General features: G+C 57.0%; 1 protein-coding gene across 1 annotated transcript in view; it reads left to right on the top strand.

Annotated features, from left to right (window-relative positions):
• LAMA5 (laminin subunit alpha 5) overlaps nucleotides 1-24,008 on the top strand; it is a 232,150-nt gene that overhangs the window by 77,000 nt on the left and 131,142 nt on the right. The window contains exons 9-24 of the mRNA XM_032959653.2: nucleotides 1,680-1,770; nucleotides 2,136-2,270; nucleotides 4,267-4,329; nucleotides 5,559-5,699; nucleotides 6,732-6,869; nucleotides 9,287-9,421; nucleotides 10,381-10,515; nucleotides 12,908-13,045; nucleotides 13,905-13,957; nucleotides 15,826-15,925; nucleotides 16,531-16,583; nucleotides 16,959-17,064; nucleotides 18,640-18,739; nucleotides 20,149-20,305; nucleotides 21,611-21,749; nucleotides 23,186-23,331. Of these exons, the coding sequence (XP_032815544.2) occupies nucleotides 1,680-1,770; nucleotides 2,136-2,270; nucleotides 4,267-4,329; nucleotides 5,559-5,699; nucleotides 6,732-6,869; nucleotides 9,287-9,421; nucleotides 10,381-10,515; nucleotides 12,908-13,045; nucleotides 13,905-13,957; nucleotides 15,826-15,925; nucleotides 16,531-16,583; nucleotides 16,959-17,064; nucleotides 18,640-18,739; nucleotides 20,149-20,305; nucleotides 21,611-21,749; nucleotides 23,186-23,331 (1,830 nt within the window). The remainder of the gene's footprint in view (nucleotides 1-1,679; nucleotides 1,771-2,135; nucleotides 2,271-4,266; nucleotides 4,330-5,558; nucleotides 5,700-6,731; nucleotides 6,870-9,286; nucleotides 9,422-10,380; nucleotides 10,516-12,907; nucleotides 13,046-13,904; nucleotides 13,958-15,825; nucleotides 15,926-16,530; nucleotides 16,584-16,958; nucleotides 17,065-18,639; nucleotides 18,740-20,148; nucleotides 20,306-21,610; nucleotides 21,750-23,185; nucleotides 23,332-24,008) is intronic.

The following is a 24,008-nucleotide window of genomic DNA, read 5'->3' as shown; positions in this document are numbered from 1 at the left end:
TCTTGTACCCCACCCTCCCCCCCGGCAGAGGCGGCGGCGTGGGGAGAGCGCTCGGTTCACAATCGGGAAGGGTTCTGGGTGAAAATCCCAGTTGGGGATCGACTCGGCCTCTGGTGACCGTGATGATGATGAGGATTTCGTATCGTCAGCGAAGAGCAACTATTAGAGTTGAAAGTGATTTGGCCATTCGATTGCCTTGTCTTAAAGTTTGTGAAATTCGGACACACGCTCCTGATTACTCAGTCACCCGCTCACTCAACCGCCCAGGAGCTCACGCGCCCATGAACTCACTCATCCAGGAACTCGCCCGCCCATGAACTTACCCACCCAGGAACTCACCCACCCACGAACTTACCCACTGATGAGCACCAAGCCCATGCCAATGAGAACCTGGGTTAAATCACGTTCATCAAACCGAGTGAGTTTACGTTCTCAGTCTAATGCAGTCGTGTTGACGGTCACTCAGTTTGCCACGCCCAGCAGTGAAGCCTGAACATGACGAAACCCACGACTCATGTTGAGTAGAGGCAGATGGCCCTGCTTACGTGCACCAGGTAAAAAAAATTTTTATTTTTTAAATGACCAGGTAATGCCCACTGAGCTATATAGATATTTTTTCAGAAGCAATCAGGCCACAGATGATAGCTCAATGAAGTGGCTTATCACGTGCAAATGTGTGCACTCGTTGACACAAAATGAGAGACCAAAGGGCTTTGGTTTAAACACGATCTTTGAATTTGGTTAACTCCATGCATTCAAATACTCTAAAACGCATGCTTGTAAATGTGGAGGGAAAAACCCTAGGACCCGGAGAAAAATCCATGCAACTACGGGGAGAGAGAGACGTGCAAACTCCAGCTATATACAGCAGGCATCGTCAGGGTTGGGATCGATCCCACGACCTCCTGTATATCAGGTAAGGTAATTAACATCTCCTAACCACGTGCTGCCTCATTCAGGGACCCTGCCTGGTGCCTTTGCCCGGTCGTCGATCTCGTGAGGTCACAACAGCGGAGGCAATTTGAACATCTGCGGATCTGTCGAGCCCCTTGACTAAACTGCCCAGGATGCATCCGATCTCACCCCACCTGGGAAGCCAAGTAGGCTTTGAGCACGGAGGTAGCGCTTGGATGGGTGCCCGCCGTGCACACAAGCCCAGGCGCTGTGGGCTGCTGATGGCCCACGTCGTGCTGTACGATGCTCCGGTGTCTACGTGCAATGCCCTCTCCCACCTGCACTGGCCGGTGTGGTGAAGTAACGTCGAATAACGCCCACGACCCTCACAACGTGGAGGGGCCTTCGTCGAGCGGTGGATTAACAGAGGGCCCTAAATGGCAGAGGCCACTCTCCATAGGACAACCACTGTCGGCTTCGCAAAGCGGTACTCGTATTTATCCACCCCTGGGAGACGATGGACTGATGTGCAACTCGTAACCCTATGAGCCGCGAGTTGAGCATTCCGCCACCAACACCACCAGACTGTGTCGGAACAAATAACAGCAGCAACAATAATCATCACAGATTGGTGCGGTCATTTGAACCCGAGGGCCTCTATGGACCCCGGCGACCCGCACGCTGTGAGGAGTCCGTCGTCCAGCAGCGAACTGACCAGAGGGCCGTACGCGCGTTGTCTTGCGGGGAGGAGGGAATTGATGTACGCTGCCGATGCGTTTGTGCAGCACAACACGGACGGGGTGAACTGCGAGCGCTGCAAGCCGGGATTCTACCGCCTGGCGGGGGTGCCTCCCACCGCTCAGGACTCGTGCCAGGGTGAGCCCCCCTCCTCCTCCCCCCCGCCCCCTCCATCCCCCCCGCCCCCTCCCTTCCATCCCCCCACACCACCACGCGTGAACCCGTCCAACGCAACGACGCTTCCTCGGTGGGTGTCCTCACGCGTTTCACTTCCCACCTGAGATCACGCTGCAGTGCGTCGTTGCGTGCGTGGGTATGTGCGAGCGGTAGTTTAGCGGCTAGCGCGCCGCGCTACAAACCCGGCGACCCGGGTTCGATTCCCGCTCACGGGCCAACATCGGTGACGAATAACTGAACCGGCGCACGGCCTTGCATAGGTCGACAAAAGTCTGGTTAGGCCACGCGGCGGGATCTTTGTCTCTCTCCTGTGCGTGCGCTTGCAGCGTGCGACTGCGAGTTGGAACACACGCTGGGCGGCTGCGAGGATCGGAGCGGCTACTGCCTCTGCAGGCCCAACTTCTCCGGGGAGCGGTGCCAGCAGTGCGCCCGCGGCTTCCTTGGCTACCCCCACTGCTGGCGTGAGTGTCGGCTCCACCCGGCGTGGCGCCCGTTGGGGCCTGTGGGGGCCGTGGGGGCCTGTGGGGGCCGTGGGGGCCTGTGGCGGCCGTTGGGGCCTGTGGGGCCGTGGGGGCCTGTGGGGGCCGTGGGGACCTGTGGGGGCCGTGGGGGCCTGTGGGGGCCTGTGGGGGCCGTGGGGCCTGTGGGGGCCTGTGGGGGCCGTTGGGGCCTGTGGGGGCCTGTGGGGACCTGTGGGGGCTGTGGGGCCCTGTGGGGGCCGTGGGGGCCTGTGGGGATCCTTGAGGGCCGTGGGGATCCTTGAGGGCCGTGGAGGCCGTGAGGGCCGGTGTTAGCATTGCGATGTTTACACCTGTGGACAATAACCAGTCGGTGGTCGAGAGGCCACAAAACCACAACAACCAGTCAAGTATTATATTATTATTATCTGAAAAGGCACAAAAGTCCATATTTCACCAGTATCATCCATATTGAACTTCATTCTCACCGTACGGAGCTGATCGCAGGGATCACAACAAACTAAGCACAAGAAGCTAAATTAATTACAATTTAATTATTATTATTAGCCCTGGCCAAGCATCACAAACTCAGGTTCATAGTGCAAGAACGGCAGCCACAGCACACCGGGGCTCCCTCTGTCTTGGTAAGCACAGTCTGTTTTCCTATAATGCGGCAGTTGCGTTCCTAAAGTTCCTGAAGAACGCCGCATTGAAAAATCGCGTTCGAATAAATAATATATAATATGGGATAAAGCACAGTCCGTAATAAGACGTGAGATGCGTACACAGGCTGAACGCTTGTGTTGCGATCAAAACGTCGTAGGTTTTTGTTGATATTTTCTTTGAACCTATCTGCGTGACTTTACCGAAAGACCCGAAGAGTATGAATTCCTGCAGTCACGAAAGCTTTAAGTCAAGATTTTTATTTAAAGACGTTGCCTCAATCATGTACACCGACATGCTGAAACCAAATGTAAACATACAGCCCTTGCTCACTCCACTGCTGGATGAGGCCCCTGCCGTGTGGGTCATGGGAGTTTATAGCACACTTAAACCACGCTGCTCAGTGCGGGACGGTAAGGGTGGAGAGCATAGCCACGGGAGCATGGAAGTACAGTACAGCAGTAGGTTTTGCTGCATTTGCCCTCTGCTCTCCGTGCCGTAGCTTGCAGCCTATAACAACAACCCGCTGTGCATAGTTGTGACCAATCCGTGCACAATTCAGACTCAAGTCCAGCTTAGATTTCTACATCTTACAAGATTGGTGCATTGTGGGTGATTTGGTCATAGGTTACTCCGTACTTGCTTCGCCATCATTGCAATCGCATGAACAAATTAGTCTCGCTGTTTTGTGTTTTAACATCTGAACACCTGCTTTATTGCCAGAAAGGGTAAAAACTCTTATTATATTTTGAAACTGGCAAGAAAGGTCCCGTGTTCTAGCTACGATAATGTTTTTGTTTACATCCATGTAAAGCCGCCGCGATTTATCGAGACGCAACAGAGCCCCGTCTCCTGCTCGCGATGTGTTGTTGCCGGGCGTCTATGAAGGAGGTCTTTGTGTCTGCGTGTGTCTGTGTGGGTGTCGGGGAGCGGTAGTGTAGCGGTTAGCGCGCTGCACTATGAACCCGGCAATCTGGTTTCGATTCCCGCTCACGGCCAACACCAGTGACGATTATCTGAACCGGTCCTGGGCCTCCCCTAGGTCCACTCAGCCTCAAAAATGAGTACCTGGTGCGGTGGGTGTGTAAGCATCGCCACTGGGGAGACTAAGGCGGTCTTGCGTGGTGCTGGCCACCCACCCCCTCGTGTACCGTTCCGGCCTTCACAGGTGCTACTCGCTAACAGCACTTGCCCCTACAGTCTGTCAAGGCTACATGGGGGATCTTTGTCTTTGTCGGTGCGTCGATAGAGTAGCTCGCCGAGACCACGACCGTGGGCCGGTGCGGCCTTCACTTGTGCTCTGCCCCGAGTGTCTCCTGCTTGCTTCTCTCCACAGCTCTCCGGAACACAAGCTTCCCAACTCCGCCGCCCGTCGCTCAGCAAGTAGCCCACATCACAGGTACCGAGTCGCGCCGCTCTCCGTGCGTCGCTTCCCCCCGCGGTGAGGAGCAGCCCGGGGCAGGGTAGCCGGATTCACGATACATTAATGTAGAAAAGTAAAGGGGGCAGCCCCTGCAATGGCTTGTTCATGGCAACTGCTGGTGGGAGCGTCTCCAGGAGAGAGGGGGTGGTGGGGGGGGGGCACCTCTAGGGAGCTCCCTCTACAGCAGGGCTTGTGGCCTTCTCCACGCTGGGCCAGACGTCTTAGAAGAGTTGGGAGTACCCACGCTTTACCCCACAAAGTGCTACCTGCCAATCAACTAACTGCGCTGTGAGATGTTAACTCCCTCGCCTGGTATGCAGGAGGTCGTGCGTTCCATTCCGACGCTGACGCCTGCTGTTGTATATTTGGAGTTTGTGTGTCTCTCCCCCCCGTGGCCACGTGGATTTTTCTCCGGATCCCCCTCCACATGCAGGATCATCGTCAGGCGTTGAGATTATTTGGCTCCAATACATTTCCACGTGGTAAGCCACTTTGCTGAGCTATCATTTGTGGCCAGGTGGCTTCTGTGGGCCCTTACCTGGTAAAATAAAAAAAATAGTTTTTAGTTCAGTTTTAGCCATTTACACTGGTCGGGTGGACAGAGGCAGGGGGATTAACGAGACTTGCCCCGCCGTTTCTCCTGCCCCGTGCCAGGGGAGCGAATCGAACTGACAACCTCCGGATTCCAAGTCCGGCGTGCTGACCGTTACACGGCGGCACTGGCAGCGTCCCATGACAATCGCTTCCTCCGGCAATGCAATCGTGATTTTAGCTCTTCGATGCAACAATTAAGCAGCGTCAAATAAAAAAAGCAGCCGTTTAGTTCGTAGATTTGCACCTGGGCTGTGCTACTCCCAGAAAATCTGACACGCGTTTTAAGCCTCATGCTTAAAATTACAAGTCTTGCAATTGGTACCGGCTAAACGCCACGCGACAACCTTTTTAATTGGCTGGGTGGAGGTGGAGGGTGTGGACGACGCGCATCTTTCTGTTCGCGATCCAACCCCCCAAAATCAATTGCGAATCTGCATACTTGTCGAGTTTGAAGCTTCCTATAATTCGAGAGGCACTGAAGGAGAAGCAAAACGACTCCCGTGGGATCACACACATCTCTCCGCCTGGGCCACCTTTCCCCAAGCGCCCCCTGATTGTCCTCCCCCCCCCACCGCCGCCCTGCCCCCGATCCATTCCCGCGTTGTGCACAGTGAGCTGTGAGTGCTCTGCCGACGGCTCGGACGCCTGCTTCCGGAGCACGGCCACGGGGCAGTGCCCATGCCGGCGCGGCTTCACCGGCGTCACGTGCAGCGCGTGTGCACCCGGGCACCACGGCTACCCTCGCTGCCAGGGTGAGAGGGCACGGGGGGGGGGGGGGGGTGGTGGGAGTGGTGGTGGGAGTGGTGGTGCTCAGAGCAAGCTGAAAGATACCGAAGAGGGACGATGGCTGACAATCGGGACTCACAAAAGGAGTGGCAGCCCCGGGCAAGGAACACGCCCTGGAGGGGAGCGATGAAAAGGGGCTCAACGTGCAGGAACTGGGTTGGATGGCTCCGTAACTCGACCACGAGGGCCGGTGGCGGCTCGATGGGGCACTTATCCAGCAGTGGATAGGTCGTGGCCGATGATGATCATTCATGCAGAAACGGCTGCATTGAGCACGACCCAAAATCAGGGTTAAATGGCTGAGGGACCTCTGCTGTTCCCTGGCTGCGTTCGTGGTCTTAATCTTGGCCTCCTCCAAATGCTCGTTGTCACTGTAGGCAGAGTTTGTTTTCATTAAAGTTGAAGTTTCTCTGTGTACGCCCTCTTGCTCGAGGATGGTGAAAGCGATTGCGTCGGACTGGGGCTGGCCATTTAAACATTCGTTATGTATATGTTTCGTTGAGCGAAAATTACCTTTAAATATTGGAAACTGCTTCACCCTACCTTAGAATGAAAATGAACGAACGTGAGATTGAGAATGCATTCCTTCGCGTGCAAAATGTTGCTTTTTTTGTGAAAACGGCTACAACAGAAGGTGAGTCACGCCCTGCACAAATACTCCCCCGAGCGTGGGAAGTGAATTGGTCAAGGCGGACACGTGACCGTCGGTTATGCGACGGTGTTACGTGGGGCTTTACGCCTATCGGAGTTGCGACCCGGGCAATCCGGGGAGTTGGCGTCTGTGACCCGGTGGCCGGAATTGATGTTCACTGAACCGTGATATTGGCATCGTGTTGAGCGCTCTTGCACTGGACCACTGCAGCGTTGATAACACCCAAGTGCTGGCTGGGAAATTACGTCCGGGTTTGGTCGACAGTGGAAAGAAACGTCAACCCCAGCCGTGCCCTTAACCGGCGTTGTGACCCCGTGCCACGCGGCCGTGCCTTGTGCCAGCGCAGAGTGCGACTGCTCCGTCCCCGGCGCCGACGGGGCGGGCTGCGACCCGGTGTCGGGGCGGTGCTCGTGCCGGACCGGCTTCCAGGGCCCTCGCTGTGAACTCTGCGCCGCCGGGTACCACAACTACCCGCTGTGCCAGCGTGAGTGCCTCGCACGCGCGCGGTCCGCCCCACGCCTCTCCAACGCGATCTCCCCAGGGCGCGGCGGGCGGACGGGCGGGCGGGCGGAGACGAGGGTGTTTATCGCCGCTGGATTATCCGCTTGGTGCGTTCGCCTGCGCACGCCGCGATTGAGTTACGGATCGGTTGGGCGACCAACGCTGGAACGGGGACGCGTGTGAACAGCCCCGGCAGGCAAACAAAGAATGAGAATAGGGGGTTGGGGTTTTTTTTTGTTAAACCCTTTCTGGCAATAAAGCAGGAATTGTGTGAAGGATGTTCAAACATCAAATAGATTCCTCTTGGAAGGCATGAAGTTTACTGCATTAGCCGCACGCACTTGTGTTTGTACATCTTCACACCTCTTTTATTGCCAGCAAGGGGTGAAAACGTAGCGTTGTATTTTCACAGCCTGATTAAGCCTGCTTCTCAAGCATGAGAAGCAAGAATAGGTTTTACCCTGTCCTAACAATGCGACAGCCGCCCAAGACGTTCAAACATCGAATAGAAACCTTTTGCAAGGCATCAAGTCTGCATTAACCACGCACGCTACGGCTGGTGAACATGTCAACAAACGTGCCCTGACAATGTGCATCGTCTTCGATACTGATTGGCCGACGCCGTAGGCAGCCCTCTTCGTGGCCTAGTCTCACCACGAGTGTCAGACCAGAGAACGCCGAAAGGCGAACGGCACAAAGACAACGCCACACGTGTTAGAACATTTACAGCTCGGGGTGATTGGCGATATCACGGGATCCTTCTTTTTTTGAGTAGCGAAGTAGGAAAAAACAATAATAGGTTTTACCCTTCCTGGCAATGCATCTGATGCCGAGATGCGACGCTTCTCAAGTGCGGTGAGTTCGATGGTCTCCGTCCGGTCGCCAACGAAAATAAATTCCTCCGAAATGTTTAACCCGGCCCGTTCCGCAAATTTGTCTTAATTTCAGCACTTGAGAATTAAAATAATATCGAGGACCAGTCCTGGCCCAGGGCTGACCGACCACGGTTGTCACCTTCCGCAAAAGGTGGCACCTATTTCGTTGACCTCGCGCGCACGATCGGCTCAACGCGGCTCGTCCTCCGACCGGATTGTGGACCTGCGACCCTCGCCTTCGAGCCGCGCCCGAGTTGCCACTCCCCGTGGCGTCGTTGCGATGTCGACGTCGGACGGGCCCGAATATTAGTCGCCTGCAGGAATGTCGGCACGACGCCCGCGCGCGACGCTTCTCGGGGTGCGTTGCCGTCGCATTGACCATCGCTGGCACAAAAAATAAAACTCCCCATCCCCCCCCACCCCACCCACCTCGCTCAAAACAACACGCGAGGTCATTGGTGAAGGCGTGACCGGCTCGCCTAGAAACGTGCCGGCGGGCCAACTTGCCCGCGTCCCTGACAAAGTCCCGTTTGTGCGTTCCTGTGTCCGCCGCGTTCCCGACCTATTCAGCGCGGGCGCGGAGTCGCCGCGCAGCTCGGCTAAACGGTTCGAGTTTTTGGCCGCGGTGTTTTTCCGACAGCACTTAAAGCGTACAAAGGGGCTCCATTGAAAGCCGCGCCTCAATGGCGCTCGCATTGGCGGGGAGACCACCGTGCTTTAAACACAGCACGCACGCCGTGGGCTGCTGGGCAGGGAGGTTGCTAGCGTTGGGGGGGGGGGGGAAGCAGTGCGTCCGATGTCCACCGTTGTGCCGTGGCGATGCTGCTTCCGCATCTACGCGTGAACCATCATGGGAACTCCAGTCCATCCCCGCAGCGGCTTTTGGCTCGCCGTCGAACAAAGACGGCGGTCACCGCATCGCGCGCTCTCAGGTGCGCTTCTGTGGCCGTCTGGAACGCTCTTCCGATAATCGGAAGCCGCTGGAGCAGTGCACTTTAAAAGTATTTAGATTGAAAACTAATTTTTTTTTAGAACTGCTTCTTGTGTTTAGTTTGTTGTCGTTCCCCCCGCACCTCTGAGTAGCACGGTTGGCTACGTACGGTCCGGAAGAAGTTCAACGTGCGCTTCACGCCTTCACCAGCTCGCACCGACCGGCGTGGTGAAGCGCGGTCAAACAACCCCGATGACACGCGTTGCATTCATGAGGTCGTCGCCAAACAGTGTACTTGCGCGTGTTTATGTGCGTTCGTGAGATGCGGCCGCGCTCCGTGCGTGTGCGCGTGGTGTAGCGGTTCGCGCGCTGCACTGCGAACCAGCTGACTCAGCCTCAAATGAGTGGCTGGTGCGGTGTGTAAACAACGCTTACTCAAGGAGACAAAGGCGGCCGGGCGTGGTGCTGGCCGCCCACCCCCTCGTGTGCCGTGCCGGCCTTCATAGGCGCTGCTCGCTAACAGCGCTTGCCCCCAAACAGTTTGTTAAGAGGCTATACGGGGGGGTGGTGGGGTGGATCTTTGTCTTTGTGCAGTGTGCCAGTGCTACCAGGACGGCTGCCAGGAGGACGTGTGCAACGACTTTGGGCGCTGCATGTGCCGCCCGGAGTACGGCGGCTCCCACTGCGAGACCTGCAACCCCGGCTTCCACAGCTTTCCTCAGTGCCAGGGTGCGCTCCGCCGTCGCCACGCTCCCCGCGCCACCGCCGTGCGGCGCGCGCACGCACTCCGGCAGGGAGCACAGAGGCACACGTGCCGTACGCGCGACTAGCGCAGCAACAACAACAAGCGCCACTCGCCACTAAAGTGGCGGTGACGTCACCACGGCGCTTGTGCCAGGCTAGGTGCACGTTGAGGCCACGTGAAGTGTCGAGAACGCCCGCTGGCAGGAGGTCACGGGGCAGACCCAGGTGCCACGGGTCGACTGACATCGAGCACACACACTGAGCACACACACACACGCACAAACTGATCATACACACACACACACACCGAGCACACACACACTGAGCACACACACACTGAGCACACACACACACTGAGCACACACACACTGAGCACCCACACACTGAGCACACACGCACACGGAGCGCACACACACACACACAGACTGATCATACACACACACACTCTAAGCACACATGCCGAGCACACGCGGAGCACACACACACAGACTGCTCACACACACCCACACACCGAGCACACACACACCGAGCACACACACACTGAGCACACACACACTGAGCACACAAACATACAAATACCGAGTTTCATTCAACACCCCACGCTGGCGTGCAGAGTCCGATTCTACTCTAATTAGATTTCCGGGCCACGGCTGAAATCGCTGTGCGAGTGATACATGAACTGTGCCTGGGCCTTCCCGAGGTCACCTGTTTGTTTGTTTTTTTTTAAACGAATACCTGGTGCACTTTATGGATGTATGTTGAACTTGTTACGCACCGTACGTAGCCAACCGTGCTAATCGGAGGTGTAAAACATCGGCAGTCAGAGTTGACCGAGTGGGCGTGTGGAGGGAGTTAGGGGGGAGGGGGGAGGTGGGGGCGCGCGTCCTCTCCGTGTTTTTTTTGTGCCCGCATGTTTTGTGTCCGCGCGCTGTGCGCGTGTGCAGAGTGCGTGTGCGAGCCGGCCGGCTCGCTGGAGACTCACTGCGGCCACGGCGGGCGCTGCGCGTGCCAGCCCAACTTCGCGGGCTCGCGCTGCGAACGCTGCGCCGACGGCTTCTACGGCTTCCCCGTGTGCATGCGTACGTTGCGTTCCCCTCGCTCGTCCGGGCCGGTCGCCCTCCCCGTCCGCTCTTGCTGTCGCTGCGGCTTACCGTCCCCGTGAACGTCGCTGTTTGGTTGCTCCGTGCCGAAGTGCTCGGGCTACCACACTGTGTTCCACCATCGCCGGCACCAGCAGCAGCACGGCCAACACTGCAGGCTACCGCCACTCTTGCCTGCCCGCTTCTTTACCCCCTTTGCCCGCATTGCTCCGCTTTGAAATCCCCTCCCAATGCCTCTTTTCCCGAGCTCTCGTAATGACCTCGGTCAATTCAAGACAGAATCAGAATATTTTTTCACGTGGACTGCAGGACACGGCGTCGCACTTCACGCCTTGTTCAACGTTCACCGTGCCGTTTGTTGCCGGCCGCTCGGCGTTTTGAGCGCCGGGCTCGGCGACTGGGGGACCGGATTGACGCTGGGGGGAGGGAGGGGGGGGGTGGAGCTTTTAGGAAAAAAATATGACGGCACGGCTTCGTCACGGTCGAAGCCAGACGGTGGAAATGTGAGCGCAGAAGCGCCACTTTGCAGCCGGTTCGTCCTGTGGCACGGTCACTGCCGCTTCCTCCCCTCTGCGGAGACGTCGCGGAGTAGGAACAGGGGACGTTCTGAACAGTGGTGGTGCGCACGTGGTCTGGTGCCCTGAGGAGTGCCCTGCGGGGGGAAAGACGACAAACTGAACGCAACAAGAAGTTTTTTCTTCTTTGGTTCTTTCGGTAAAGTCACGTAGAATGAGAATAAAATAATAAATTGATAAAATAAAATAACACAATAATATTCTCACGACGTTTCGGCCACAACACAAGCGGCCTTCATCAGGTGAAGGGACGAGACTGTCTGGTAGGACAGCGCTGTCCTCCAGACAGTCTCGCCCCTTCACCTGATGAAGGCCGCTTGTGTTGTGGCCGAAACGTCGTGATAATTTTATTGTGTTATTTTATTTTATCAATTTATTATTTTATTCTCATTCTACGTGACTTTACCGAAAGAACCAAAGAAGATGAATCATTGCAGTCACGATAGCTTTAAATCGAAATTTAAGTAGTTTTTTTTAATGAGTTTTCAACCGAGACGTCAAAGTGCGCAGCTCCAGTGGCTTCCTAATATTCCGCTCTAGCTTCACGATTTGCACGGATTTAAAATGACCACGGTGAATAACGGCGGAGAGTTGGTGGAAAAACTGTCGAGGGGAAGGAATTGAAGAAACTGTGAGGGCCCCCCCCCCACCCTGAAAACCATCTCAACGCCGAGCCCCCCTCAAACTCAATCTGGCTCTGCTTGTGTCTCGGCTCTCGGCATTTCTCACACGTTGGCCCCACGGTAGAATTGCATCTTTCCTGGAAACGACGACGGTCTGGGAGGAACGCTATCAACCCCCTTTTCCACTGGCACACCCGAGCCGAGCCAGGGTAGGGACCATCACGGTTCGGGTGGTTTTCCAGCGACTCCCTTGCTGAGCCGGAGCCAAAACCGTGATACTTTGGCCTCACGAAACTAAACTACTATTATTATTATTATTATTTTTATTTAACCAGGTAAGGCCCTTTGAGCTATATAGATTTATTTTCAGAAGCGACCTGGCTACAAATGATAGTTCAACAAAGTGGCTTATCATTTAGATATTTATATCAGCCAAATACTCTAAATGCACGTTGATTCTAAATGTGGAGGGAAAAACTGGGGTGGGCCCGGAGAAAAATCCCCATGAGACCACGGAGAGAGAAACATGCAAACTCCAAATACACAGCAGCAGGGATCAGGGTCGGGATCGCACCCACGACCTCCTGTAGACCAGGCGAGGTAGTTGACATCTCACCACGGACAGAGAGACACGCAAACTCCAAATACACAGCAGCAGGCATCAGGGTCAGGATCGCACCCACGACCTCCTGTATACCAGGCGAGGTAGTTGACATCTCCTAGCCACCGTGATGATGATGAGAGAGAGAGACACGCAAACTCCAAATACACAGCAGGCATCAGGGTCGGGATCGCACCCACGACCTCCTGTATACCAGGCAAGGTAGTTGACATCTCCTAGCCACAGTGATGATGATGAGAGAGAGAAACACGCAAACTCCACATACACAGCAGCAGGCGTCAGGGTCGGGATCGCACCCACGACCTCCTGTAGACCAGGCGAGGTAGTTGACATCTCCTAGCCACCGTGATGATGATGAGAGAGAGAAACACGCAAACTCCACATACACAGCAGCAGGCGTCAGGGTCGGGATCGCACCCACGACCTCCTGTAGACCAGGTGACGTAGTTCACACCTCGAACAGCCAGAAACATCTGAATCTTGCTCGGGGAAAGTGGCGAGCGACGCGTGCGTGGCGAGTGACGCGTGCGTCCCCGTGTCCGCTCCCCCAGCGTGTGACTGCAACCTGGACGGTTCGCTGTCGGCCGCCTGCGACCAGCACAGCGGGCAGTGCGCGTGCCGGGCCGGCATCCTGGGCCACAAGTGTGAAGCGTGCATCCCCGGCTCCTACGACTTCCCGCGCTGCGAGGGTAGTGAGCGCAGATCCCGCACCGCGTTTGCCCACCCGCCGGTATCCCCGCTTAGTCCGCGTGTGGGGGGGGGGTGACCCCACGTGTCTATTGGTCTGCGTGTGGCGGAGTGACCCCACGTGTATGTTGGTCTGTAGTGTGGTGAGTGAGTGGGTGAGTGTGTTGCTGTGGCCTGCAGTATAGTGGTTGCAACACAGTGTGGATGAGACCAGGCGGTCTGGTAGACCGATCAATGGGTGCACAGTTCATGGCAACAGTAACCATCACAGGAGCGATAGAAGAGCCCTACGGAGGACGACTGACTGCCATTGGATTGACCCAGGCAATCACGACAGCTCTTGTCACAAAACATCAACAAATTCTGCCGTTGCTGCGCACCACGAGTGCAGACCTTGTTGTCAATCCACTGCTGGACGACAGCTTTCCCCAAGGCACGTGGGTCTTCGCGCGGGTGTGTGAAGGCAGGAAGAGCTTAGACGCGGGGCCACAGCAAAGTACAACATTGCCCTCTGCTGCCCATCAGGTCTCGCTGCAGCAGCCTGTAACAACCTGGTTTGTGCATCCCGGTTCAGCGGGATGCACGTTGCTCCTCCGTGCGTTGGACAGTTCGGCTGAGTGCGAACTTAACCTATCCGCCGGATTAATATCCATCAACTCGATCGGTCAGTGTTAATCCGTTGCACGGACAGTCCCGTTTTGACCAGTTGCCCACCTGGTTTGCAAGGGACATCCGTGGTGCATCGGCACAGCGCAAAAGCGTCGGACAGATCCGTACGGAGGAACGGGCGACAGCGGAACAGAACATGCCGATTAAGTTTTCGTGAACCTTGTCACACGTGTGTCTGTGTGTGTGTTGCAGTGTCGTCGTGCGTTCCATCCGGTTCACTCGTCAGCAACACCGTGCCCTCCGAGGTGAGCTTGCATGTCGGGCGTGCTTTGCGTGTGTACGGGGTTGTGTGTGTGTGTCTGTGTGTGTGTGTCTGTGTGTGTGTGTCTGTGTGTGTGTGTGTCTGTGTGTGTGTGCGGGGAGCGGTGGTGTAGCGGTTAACGCGCTGCGAACCCCGTGACCCGGGTTCGATTCCCGCTCACGGCCAACACCGGTGACGATTATCTGAAGCGGTCCTGGGCCTCCCCTAGGTCGACTCAGCCTCAAAAATGAGTACCTGGTGAGATGTGTAAACATCGCCACCGGGGAGACAAAGGCGGCCGGGCGTGGTGTTGGCCACCCACCCCCTCGTGTGCCTTTATAGGTGCTCGCTAACAGCACTTGCCCCTACAGTCTGTTAAGGCTACACGGGGGATCTTTGTCTTTTTGAGTGGGGAGCTGTAGTGTAGCTGCGAAACCGGCGACCCGAGTTCGATTCCCGTTCACGGCCAATACCGGTGACGATTATCTGAAACTAGTCCTGGGCCTTCCCTAGGTCGACTCAGCCTCAATTGAGTAGCTGGTACAGTGTGTAGTAGGGGAGACAAAGGCAACCAGGCATGGAGCTGGACACCCACCCCCTCGTGTGCCTTGCCTGCCTTCAAAGGTGCTCACTAACAGCACTTGCCCCAAAGGTATGTTATGGGTTATACGGGGGATCTTTATCTTTGCATTTGCATGGGAAGTGGTGGCGTAGATTTCACCGTCCTCTGATGTTAACTGTGGTCAGAAGTTGAATTGAGGTGGTCAGGGTTTAGAGCACCATGTGGTAACCATAGCTCCATTACAATCGGTATTCTTGCGAGTTAAATACACAGCATATACTCAGTGTTCTGACTCGGATGTCACTCACTTGGTTCGGATAACTGCATAGAGTCAAAAAAGTCACGTTGTGGCCATGCGCTAACAAGCACGTTGGCCTCATGTCCTTTGGGAGCCCTGGGTCAGTGGTGAGTAATTTAACGTGTCTGTGGAGAGAGAAAGTCTTTAACTCCACCGGGGTTGAGGGGTCGTGCATTGAGCTTGCAGTCAAGTTCCAGTGGTGAATAAAGTCCTCTGGAACCGCAATGCCGCCCCGTCAGACTTAGAACCTTACGCAAAATTATTTTGAATTTAGCATTAACATCCAGAAACTGTCCTATTGAGTGACTTACATGATGTAATCATATAAGTCTTCCATGGTACAAGCCACTAATCTACGCCTGGGGTGAGCAGTGGTGTAGTTGTTAGAGCACTGCACTATGAATTCGACCAACTGAGTTCAATTCCTGGCCACGGCTAACATAGGCGTCGAGCGATGTGCTGGGCGGTGGTGGCTATACACGTGGCGTGTAATCCAGCATTGGGGGGTGGGGGGGGGCAGTGAAGGTTGGTGGATCACACAAATGTTGTAAAGCTCCCTTGCCGTGGGCGTTGAGGAGTCATATCCTGGCTCGTCAGGAGAAGGATGGTACCGCAAGTGGACGCATCGCCATCTGTTTCCATCTGCACGGGGATAGAGCGTTGCCCCCTTGGCGTGCACGGGTTTTCCCCGGGTGCTCCGGTTCCCTCCCACCATTAATTGTCTGAAAACATCTCAAAATAAAAACCCAACGCCGCGGGACCCTCCTGAAAAGGAGTCCGACGAGGATAAATATTTAAATTGCTTCTCGGAATAATTTTAGCAACTGACCCTGGGACGGACCTCGTCGAACATCTCCATTGACTTGCCACAGCACGAGGGAGGGCCTTCACCCGGCAGTGCATTAACGGTGGGCTGCTCATGACTCCCATGCCTACAGTCGATTGGCGAGGGAGTGCTGCCTGTGATGTTGTAGGCCCGAGACCCGGTGTGTGCGGGTTTGCTTCCTTCCAGGGCTCCTGCCAGTGCCGGGAGCACGTGACGGGGCCCGAGTGTGACGTGTGCAAGCCCCTCTACTGGAATATCAACTCCTACAATCCCTCTGGCTGTGAAGGTGAGCGTGGCCCAGCGGCGGTTTGGCTTGCGCCCTGGTGCAAGGAATGAAACGGGGGGCCCCGTTGGCTTAACCCGAACCACCCACCCACCCACCCTCAGCTCCCTCGTAGCCCGTGGCCCTCCGACTTGCGGACCCTGGTGCAGTGGCACCGCCCGCACGTTTGGGTTGAGATTTGTACAGAGATTTGAACTAAAGTGTCTTCAGTGTAGTCAGCACCAGGGTTGCCCCAATGGTTTAACCGCGGTTCTCAATCGCAGTGCGACGACGACGACTCCTCAAATCGGTCACTCGTGACTGCGCGCACACACAGGCACGCAAAAAAAAACCAACTTAAAATATTGGGCCCCCGTACCTGATGCGAACCCTGTGCAGTAATAGAGGAAATAGGCACAGAGTGACCCACTCATCCACCCAGCGGTGAGCGAGAGTGCAGTGTTAAAGGTTGTGGTGGGATAAACCCCAAGGAGGCTATCGAGAAAAACACGCGATTTCACTTCTGCATTGTTCCCCCAACGCGTGGTTCTGCTTGCTGTCTGCATGAGCTTCCGATGCCGACGCTACAGGCATCTGTGAAGGGTCTCTCTCGTGTGCGTTGACTGCAGGCTGCCACTGTGACGGACAGGGCACTCTGAGTGGCGTAGCTGAGTGTGAGCAGGTATTTACTCACTTGATGACGATTTTATTGTTAGCACCGTGTGACAGAGCCTTTTGCATTCATTTTCTATCTGCCAGTGACACTTGCTGTTCCGCTGTGGCCTGCTCTCCTGCGCCTACCGCTGTGATGTTCATGTGTCGTTATTGTTGTCGTTCTTTGTTCTGTGCCGATTGCACCACGGATCTCCCGTGCAAACCTAGCTGGATGGCTTGGCTTAAAGCGGGACTTTCCGCGTCACAGATGAACATTGGATCGATTGATGCGGCTGACGATGTCGTTTCTCCCCCCCCCCACTCCCGCCCCCCGCCCCCCACCCCCCCCCCGTGCTCCGCCTGGCCCGCCACGCGCCGCGTCCGTTTTGTTCTTCGCACGCAGCTGGCGGGGCAGTGCTACTGCAAGCCCAACGTGGGCACGCGGTCCTGCACGGCCTGCGAGGACGGATACTTCTCGCTCGAAGCCGACAACTACTTTGGCTGCCGAGGTGGGATGAGGGTCCCGCTCTCGCGCGCCGCGCCCCCCCACCTCGCGCCTCGCCGGCTTGTCCCGTTAAAAGCAAAAGCGGACTTCCAGCGGAAGTCTTCGCAAATGCCGCCCGGCGGACGCTGCCGCGCTGGCGGCGGTGCGCGGGCGCAGTGGAAACAAATCGACCGGACGCATTGGTCAACAACACTGTGTGGCCTTACGATAGAAAATAATATATTTAATTCACGACGTCCGTTCCTTTTCGTTCGTGTGCTGGGAAGAATGGCCGCTGCACGGGTCGTCCACCGGTTCTGCATTTTTATTCTAAGGACGCACAACGGTGTTATTGAGGGGTGTGTTGATTTTTCTTCTTGATGTCGGGCTGAAGTGGTTCCTGCTGTAGCTAATGCTGTTGATTCCACTACACCGCCCCCCCCCCCCCCATTACAGCGTAAGCTGGACATATAAGCACGCCTCGTGTACACATATATATAAAGCACAGTGCGGATACAAGCAACGCACTGGTCGTGGGCAATATCCAATACGAGCGGATACGAGATACAAACACAGCTAGCCCAGCTCCCAAAAGGGTGTGCTCTCAGCCAGCGTCCGATCCATCTCCCGCCTGCTCCCTTCCCTCCGCCACAGCGCCGCCGGGCACCACCGTTCACCAAAGCTCCCCCTAGGTGCCTCGCGCCGTGGCACAAACCTGCCCGTCTCCATTGCTCCCCCCTTCCGCCTGTTCGGTGCACACCGCCGAACGGAGCACCAACCTCGTGGCGCCCCGTCGCAGCCTCCTATGGCGGGGGCCGGAGACTGAGGCCCCAACCCATGGGATTGTAAAGTTTCCACCGCACGCTCGTGAACACCAAGTGGAGATGGTTATCAGCGACCTGCCGCTCAGATTCGCTGCTGGCAAATTGAAATGTGGCGCCGTGCTGTGCCGTGCTGCGCACGTGCGCTATGCTGTGCGCTGTGCGTGCCGTCAGTGCGCGCGTGTGTGTGATGTGCTGCGTGTGTGTGTGATGTGCTGCGCGTGTGTGTGATGTGCTGCGTGTGTGTGTGATGTGCTGCGCGTGTGTGTGATGTGCTGCGTGTGTGTGTGATGTGCTGCGTGTGTGTGTGATGTGCTGCGTGTGTGTGTGATGTGCTGCGCATGTGTGTGATGTGCTGCGTGTGTGTGTGATGTGCTGCGTGTGTGTGTGATGTGCTGCGTGTGTGTGATGTGCTGCGTGTGTGTGCGATGTGCTGCGTGTGTGTGATGTGCTGCGTGTGTGTGTGATGTGCTGCGTGTGTGTGTGATGTGCTGCGTGTGTGTGTGATGTGCTGCGCGCGTGTGCGATGTGCTGCGCGCGTGTGTGATGTGCTGCGTGTGTGTGTGATGTGCTGCGTGTGTGTGTGATGTGCTGCGCGTGTGTGTGATGTGCTGCGTGTGTGTGTGTGATGTGCTGCGTGTGTATGTGATGTGCTGCGCGCGTGTGTGATGTGCTGCGTGTGTGTGTGATGTGCTGCGTGTGTGTGATGTGCTGCGCGCGTGTGCGATGTGCTGCGTGTGTGTGTGATGTGCTGCGCGTGCCGTGCGTGGCGAGTGCAGGCTGCCTCTGCGACGTGGGGGGGTCTCTGGGCCGCGGCTGCGACAGCCGCACAGGCGCCTGCAGCTGCCGCCCCCACATGGGAGGGCGCCGCTGCGACCGGTAGGGAGCCGCGCGGCGCCACTCCACCTTGTGAAGATGACGCATGTTCCAGATGCACAGTGCAAGTTCCAACCCATCAACCAAGGCCACAACAATATACCTTGCGGTCGTGCGATAGTGTGGCCACCCATCACCACCAGATCCCCTGCTTTCGTCACATGACACAAAGCGCCCTCGGTAGCCCGACGCGTCGAGAAAGACGCGACACCCGCCCCCCCCCCCCCCGTCAACCGAGCGTACCGAAACTCCAGCCAAATTCTGTTAGAAACCAGGCGGGGCCTTGAAGATGCGGCAGTGGCTGGGGAAGCCGCTTCCTTCAATTGCGCATTTCCTGGCGGCCCTGTAGATGGCCAGTTTGGCGTTGTTCACGATAAAGTTCGTCAACCCCCTCTATATCCTTGGTACCCTCGTTCCCCCTATATCCAAAAATAAGAATTGTGGTTGAGAAATGACGATTGAATTTCAGTATAATGTTGCGTAAGGCCCACGGTGTTCTGCGCTCCTTCAACAGAGCGACAGCAAAACTCCGACCAACTCTCTTCCGAAGCCCCCCCCACATGGCGAGCAGGTCTCAACGTCAGCGTTTAGCTCCCGAACGTGTTGCTGCCGTACGCAAGAGTTCGTACGTTGAGCTTGGTGCCGCCGCAAGAGACGGAGCGATAGGATCGGCTCACGTTGCGCACGTTCTGGACGAATGATCACATCGCAGGATGCGCGTGCGTGCGTTGAACTTCTTTTGGACACCGTACGTGGCCCGACCGTGCTGATCGGAGGTGTTGGGGAAGGACAACAAACTAAACACAATATTCGAGTGAACTAGTACAAGTTCCTGCCGGAGCCGGTGCACGGCTTCACGTGCCGTCTCCCCCCCCCCCCCACCCCAAAGAAGTGCGACGAAATAAAATAACACGATAAAATTCTCACGACGTTTCGGCCACAACACAAGCGGCCTTCATCAGGTGAATGGACGAGACTGTCTGGTAAGACAGCGCTGGAGCGCTGGAGCGCTGTCCTCCAGACAGTCTCGTCGACTTCACCTGATGAAGGCCGCTTGTGTTGTGGCCGAAACGTCGTGAGAATTTTATCGTGTTATTTTATTTGATCAATTTATTATTTTATTCTCATTCTACGTGACTTTACCGAAAGAACCAAAGAAGATGAATCCTTGCAGTCACGAAAGCTTTAAATCGAAATTTAAGTGCGATGAACCCAAAAATCATCAGTGGTCATGCTGGGCCCCATCAACTCTCTAGGCGCGAGATCCCAGTTTCAACGCAGGTCAATGAGACTCCACCCGCCCCCTCGCGTGCCGTGCCGGGCTTCGTAGGCGCTACCCGCTAACGGCACTTGCCCCAACAGTCTACCAAGGCTTTAGGGGTGATCTTTATCTCGTGTGTGTGTGTGTGCAGGCCGGAGCAGCACTACTTCTTGCCAGGGATGCACGCGCTGCGGGTGGAGGTGGAGGAGGGGCTCACGCTGGAGGGGCGCCCCGTGCGCTTCGGCTTCGACCCGAACGAGTTCAGCGACTTCAGCTGGCGCGGCTACGCGCAGATGTCCTGCCTGCAGGTGGGGGCCTCCATCTCCTCCCTCTCCTCCCTCTCCTCCTTCCCTCTCCTCTATCTCCTCCCTCCCCTCCCCTCCCTCTCCTCCCTCCCTCTCCTCCCTCCCCTCCCTCTCCTCCCTCTCCTCCCTCCCCTCCCTCTCCTCCCTCCCCTCCCTCTCCTCCTTCCCTCCCTCTCCTCCCTCCCTCCCCTCCCTCTCCTCCTTCCCTCCCTCTCCTCCCTCCCTCCCTCCCCTCCATCTCCTCCCTCTCCTCCCTCCCCTCCCTCCCCTCCCTCTCCTCCTTCCCTCTCCTCTATCTCCTCCCTCCCCTCCCCTCCCTCTCCTCCCTCCCTCTCCTCCCTCCCCTCCCTCTCCTCCCTCCCTCAATCTCCTCCCTCTCCTCCCTCCCCTCCCTCCCCTCCCTCTCCTCCTTCCCTCTCCTCCATCTCCTCCCTCCCCTCCCCTCCCTCTCCTCCCTCCCTCCCCTCCCTCCCCTCCCTCTCCTCCCTCCCTCTCCTCCCTCTCCTCCCTCCCTCCCTCTCCTCCCTCCCTCCCTCTCCTCCCTCTCCTTCCTCCCCTCCCTCTCCTCCCTCCCTCTCCTCTATCTCCTCCCTCCCCTCCCTCTCCTCCCTCCCTCCCTCTCCTCCCTCCCCTCCCTCTCCTCCCTCCCTCCCTCTCCTCCCTCTCCTCCCTCCCCTCCCTCTCCTCCCTCCCTCCCTCCCTCTCCTCTATCTCCTCCCTCCCCTCCCCTCCCTCTCCTCCCTCCGTCCCTCTCCTCCCTCTCCTCCCTCCCCTCCCTCTCCTCCTTCTCTCCCCTCCCTCTCCTCCCTCTCCTCTCTCCCTCTCCTCCCTCTCCTCCCTCTCCTCCCTCTGTTAGTGGCACATTAGTTCGTGTCTTGCACTATGAACCCGGCTACACGAGTTTGATGCTTGGCCGTGGCTAACATCAGTGGCGAGTGATAGCAAAGCTGGTCATGGGCCTCACCAAGGTCGACTCAGCCTTAACTTGGTACCTGGTGTGGTCTGTCAGTATCAGCACTGGGGGAGCGTGTCCACGGCAGCCTTAATAGAAGCTCACTGACAGCACTGATCTTTTAATCTGTTTCTAAACCAAGCTGTGCTTCGGCATGCGTGGGCGCTTGCGTTGTGCACACGTGTGTGTTCACATGTGGTGTGTGTGTGTGTTCACGTGTGGTGTGTGTGTGTGTGTTCACGTGTGGTGTGTGTGTGTTCACGTGTGGTGTGTGTGTGTGTTCACGTGTGGTGTGTGTGTTCACGTGTGGTGTGTGTGTGTGTTCACGTGCGCTGTGTGTGTGTGCCCGTGTGCAGACGCAGCTGGTGGTGCGGGTGCAGGTGGAGCTGCCGCTGCTGTACCGCGTGGTGTTCCGCTACCAGAGCGCGGTGCCGCACGACGTACAGGCGGTGATCTCCGTCACCGAGGACTTCAGCTCGGACACCTGCTGGAGCTGTGAGCACCGGCACACGCACACACGCGCACACACACGCGCACACACACACACACACGCACACACACGGCCTCACGTGGGCGAGGCCTTCCGCTCAGCAGCTCCGAACCTCACAGCCCATTCCCGGATTTGAACTCTCGCCCCGGCGCTCTCCATGTCCGTGACGTGCGATTGGAGCCTGGCAATCTGGCCCGAGGGGGAGGGGTGCGTTTGCCGCGTGTCACAGATGTTCGCGGTTTGAGTCCAGCGGCCGCCCTGGTTAATGCTGCTTAATAGATTGACCTTGCCTTGTTACCCTCATCTAACCAGCCAGTCGCAGCCAAGTAACCGGGAGTCGACCCTAATTATTAAATTGGATCCACTGTGCTGATGACATTACAGATCCTACTTCAGAAGCCGAGTTGGGAAGCCCTTTCACGTGAGAGCTGAGCTTTGGTTAACAACCGGTGATGCTGGATGTGATGTCCAGCAAAGCATCGGGAACGAAAACTATCACATTTTGCTTGCCGTTCAACATTCCCGTTTTGCTGATACATCAGATCAATTTGCATATTTGCCCACGTGACAGCACGATTTGATGGGCTCAGGCGGTGGAGGGTTGCAGTCCTGGAAGGTGACGTTAGACCTCCATGCGATGACCAAACCCAACAATAAACTAATCATGAAGCACTCCCCGGGTGTACTCCAAGGCATTGAAATGGTCTCGCCTATTTTATGTGTACGCTAATCACTGTGACGCTGTTCCACCCGCCATGCTCCGTACCCAGTTGGAACACTTCTGTTGTGAAGGGTGCCGCGGTGGCGAAGATGTTAACTACCTCGCCCGGTATACAGAAGGTCATGGGTTCGATCCTGACCCTGACTCTTCTATATTTGGAATTTGCATGCTCCGTACCCAGTTGGAACACTTCTATTGTGAATGGCGCCGCGGTGGCGAAGATGTTAACTACCTCGCCTGGTATACAGAAGGTCATGGGTTCGATCCTGACCCTGACTCTTCTATATTTGGAATTTGCATGTTCTTCCCGTGGTCACGTGGGATTTTCTCCGGCTCGTCCGGATTTTCTTTCCGCATTTCGAATCAACATCACGCTTTTTAGAGTATTTGGCTGCAATAAATTTACACGCGACAAGCCGCTTCGTTGAGCCATCATCTGTGACCAGCTCGCTTCTGCGTAAGAGCTACACAGCTCAGTTTAGTAAAGTCAGGGCGCCTGATTCGGGTGTTGAAATCTTTTCACGGTCATCGAACGTTGGGATGAAAATGTGACCGATGGCTTCATCTGCACCAATCGGGTGTGAGATCTCGAAAGTTCAGCAGAGCGGAGCCCGGATAGCGCTTGGATGGGGCGACCACCGTGGGTCGATGCATCTCCGCGTCTCTTCCCCTGATCCCCCGTGGCGTCTCTCCGCGTCGCGTCCCCTGATCGGCACGCAGGCCAGGAGCAGAGCCGCTCGGTGACGTTTGGCCGCGCGGCGTCGCCGGCCCTGGTGACGGTGCCCGGGAACGGGGCGCCCGCCACCCCCTTCGTGCTCAACCCCGGCACGTGGTACATCGTCATCGAGGTGCAGGACGTGCTGCTGGTACGACGCACCGCCCCCCCACTACGGCCACCGCCCCCCACTACGGCCGCCGCCCCCCCACTACGGCCACCGCCCCCCCACTACGACCACCGCCCCCTCACTACGACCACCGCCCCCCACTACGGCCACCGCCCCCCACTACGGCCACCGCCCCCCACTACGGCCACCTCCCCTCACTACGACCACCGCCCCCTACTACGGCCACCGCCCCCCACTACGGCCACCGCCCCCCACTACGGCCACCTCCTCTCACTACGACCACCGCCCCCTACTACGACGACTGCCCCCCACTACGACCACCGCCCCCCACTACGACCACCACCCCCTACTACGACCACCGCCCCCCACTACGGCCTCCTCGCCCCACTACGACCACCGCCCCCCCACTACGACCACCGCCCCCCCACTACGGCCACCGCCCCCCACTACGGCCACCACCCCCCACTATGACCACCGCCCCCCACTACGGCCGCCGCCCCCCCACTACGACACCGCCCCCCACTACGACCACCTCCCCCCACAAGCCAACCCAGCGGTGTCCACGTGACGGCTGGGCACAGCTGCTGCCTGAGCCAGTGCTGGTGGTGCTTGTTGTTGATTGTGTGGTGTGATCTCGGGGGGGGGGGCCGCCTGTGACCTTCAACCGCTCCAGGTCGTTAACTTCGTTACACGCGGAT

This window comes from Petromyzon marinus, chromosome 23, assembly GCF_048934315.1.
Source record: "Petromyzon marinus isolate PM22_M1 ecotype Great Lakes invasive population chromosome 23, UKy_Petmar_22M1.pri1.0, whole genome shotgun sequence".
In the NCBI taxonomy this organism is placed as follows: domain Eukaryota; kingdom Metazoa; phylum Chordata; class Hyperoartia; order Petromyzontiformes; family Petromyzontidae; genus Petromyzon; species Petromyzon marinus.
The sequence above is the reverse complement of the archived record's forward strand: the minus strand, read 5'-3'. Positions and strand labels throughout refer to the sequence as shown.